Raw genomic sequence first — 3,147 nt, 5'->3', positions numbered from 1 at the left:
AAAACGTTACTTTTCCAGATACTGATCATGGAGATAAAAAACAGCGAATTTCTTGAACCCGAAAGGTATTATTTGAATTAGTCAAAGGCAAAATTTCTGAGACTGCTGAAAACTGCAACGTTGTTATCGAATGTATTTTTGTTATTATATATTTAAATTTGTTAAAATCCCTTCCATTTTGTATCTGCCATAACCGGAAACCTCTAAGGGATACTTTTTTTCATAAAAAAATCAAAATTGGTAATAATCCTCTGCCATTTTGTGACCGCCATTTTGTTTTTTCAAAAACCAATATCCGATTCGTACTCAGCGAACCCGGAAACCTCTAAGTGATCTTTTTTTCATTAAAAAATTAATATTCGTGAGAATCCTCCACCATATTCTAACCGCCGTTTTGTTTTTTTCAAAAACCAATATCAGATTCATAATCAGCGACCCCAAAAACACCCGAGTAAGAAAATTCATCCCAAAATAATGATATAATTGAATTATGGTCAAGTTTTTGAGGATTTTGACCACTGTGTGCCGTGTTTATACCGAAAAAAGTGGATACTCTGACGTCGATTCTTAGGTATCGATTCTTTTGCATTCAGATCGGTACTTAGATCGAGATCGACCTTTTTGTAGTATCAGTGCTGTGGCATCGATACTTTTCTCAGTATCGCCCATCCCAGTATAAAGAAAATTCTGAAATTATTAGCATTGAAGTAAGACTTTTTTATAGTTAATGAGAGGGAGGTTGAAAATTTAAAAATAAAGGAAAAAATGTAATATGATTAATGCACTAATTTGGTAATCAATAATGAAGGAAAAATGTATTTTCCTAAACTAGCCAAGTATTTCAATGAATCGTTTATAAAGATTTGTTCAGTGAAATTTCATCATTTCAGGTTCAGGAAGAAAACACGAAGAGAAAGTCACGAAGATGGTAGCGCTGATGATTTCAGCGTTTCTAGTTGCTTGGACACCATACGCTGTTGTAGCTCTGGGAGCACAGTTTTTTAATGTGTGTATAGATACAAAGTTAAACTAACACGAAATCGCTGGAAAAAATTTAACTCCTTTTTGTTCGTAGTGCGAGGGCAAGCCCAATTTTTCCCTCGCTCATATGTAATTGTTCGCGAAGAAATAACGTTTACGAAATAAAACCACATTAATCATTTTTATTTAAACCTCTTTATTTCTTTATTATTTATACCCTCTAGCAGCGCCCCAAAATATGACCCAAAAATCAAAAAAACTAAATTTTCACATAATATTGTTTATTTATAGCAATGTTTGTATTGTAGGTCATACAAATAATTAATAATGAACAATTTGAATATTTCCAATGACTTTTTAAACCATTTTTGATTTTTAAATAAACGTTAAGTATTTACCCAATTATTTATTCTCAAAAAATGTGAAAAATAATTGTATTTTCTGATTGAAGTGTGATAGCTGATCTTCGTTTGGAGCACCAAAGTTTTTAAAAACATTATATGATTAGTTAAAGAATTAATTATTGTTTATTTACAAAATTTTTCGAAATTTAGTAAAACATTTATAAGGACAAAGTGCTATATTTTAGATAATTTATAATAATTTAAATAATAAAAACATAACTTCAGTTAATTTGATATAATTAGTACAATTTATTTATAATCATTTGCATAATAGAAAGCATAAGACAAGCTAATTTTCAGATTGACGAAAATATCAAAATTCTGGAATCAAAGAGCGTGAAAGAATTTAAAGCATAGTATTCCAATTTGAGAAAAAATTGGACATCTCTGGATCCATTTTTATCAATTTTGTAAACAAACTATAATTAATTGTTTAAATAATTACTTTTTAAAATTTACTACTTGATACAATTTCCAATTATTATATTTCAATTAGAAAACGCTTTTAACTTTTACATTTTTTTGGGAATATCAAGGTTTAAATAAGTTACATTAATTTAAACAATTAAACATTGATTAAAAAGTTATTGAAAATATTCAGATTGTCCATTAGTAATTATTTGTGTAAAAAAGACGACGGAACTTGCTAATAATTAACAATAATCAGTAAAAGTGTAATTTTTAAAATTTGTGGGTCATATTTGGGTCAGCGTGATGGGGGAGGGGAGGTGGATTAAGAATGCAAGTTCTGAGCAAAGCGTTATTTCATAGATACTTTTCTTCAATTCCTGATAAACTAGGCACGTTTCGATGCAACTTCACGATAGTCAAAGCAATTTTATCCTTTTTTTGAATCAGGACTTAGGGACTGTGTAAACAGCTTGAGTGTGAGGGGTCGTATCGCATGCGTAGTAGTAGCACCAGCAAAGAGCCCTGCTGAGAATGCGGTTGCCTCGAACATCGTAAAGTCTTTTTTACTTTTCGAAAACGATAACAATTTTTTAAACATCCCAGTGCAACTTTTTGCTCGTCGAAAATACATACAACACTGTCAAAAGCCAAAAATGTGTACACAGTAATACAAGACTCTGAATTTCAGTAGAGAAAGACGGTTGACCTTCAGATGTAACCAAAAGGATCATTCGCCAGTGGAAAGTCAACAGATGATTGTAGCATGACTTTAAGTAACGCGCTTGATTGAAAGTCAACAGCTTATTCATCATATTAATCATCATATTACCCGTATACCAGATAGGAGACACTCCACTTAAGTTCCATTTCTCGTTGAAATCAAGTGACTTACTTAATTCAATGCAAAAATGAAATTCATATACATTTAAAATTCATCATCTTGCATTACTGTGTAATTTGCTTCAAGAATCATCGCTCTACGTTTCTCAGATTCGAAGACGACACCTCCCTGTGTTTTTGCTAACAACTTTGAAAAATATATATGTTATTGGCTCTAAATCTCACTATTGTGGACAGAACGTATTAAAAGAAACCATATATTTTTTCAGAATTTTCATAATTTATTTTCAATGACTTAGAGCTATTCAAAGTTGAGTATTCGGAAATTATAATATGATTATGGTACTTTTTCACCTTTCATTCGCCAGGAAATAATCACTAATCATGTGAACATTTTGAAAATCTGTGCCAATATTAGCAAAACTTTCAACTGCAACATGCTTGTTGTCTCAAATTGTTAGGATTTTTTTCTGAAGAGCGCGCCTGAAGTCATATAACATCCGCAAAGGGT

General features: G+C 31.0%; 1 protein-coding gene across 1 annotated transcript in view; it reads left to right on the top strand.

Moving 5' to 3' along the window:
* The window catches only part of LOC117176478 (green-sensitive opsin-like), a 44,344-nt gene extending 43,311 nt beyond the window's left edge, over positions 1-1,033 (top strand). The window contains exon 3 of the mRNA XM_033366728.1: positions 891-1,033. Coding sequence (XP_033222619.1) covers positions 891-1,033 — 143 coding nt within the window. The remainder of the gene's footprint in view (positions 1-890) is intronic.
* Positions 1,034-3,147: the final 2,114 nt, after the last annotated feature.

This window comes from Belonocnema kinseyi, chromosome 7 (assembly GCF_010883055.1).
Source record: "Belonocnema kinseyi isolate 2016_QV_RU_SX_M_011 chromosome 7, B_treatae_v1, whole genome shotgun sequence".
Classification (NCBI taxonomy): domain Eukaryota; kingdom Metazoa; phylum Arthropoda; class Insecta; order Hymenoptera; family Cynipidae; genus Belonocnema; species Belonocnema kinseyi.
This window is presented reverse-complemented; position numbering and strand designations above follow the sequence as displayed.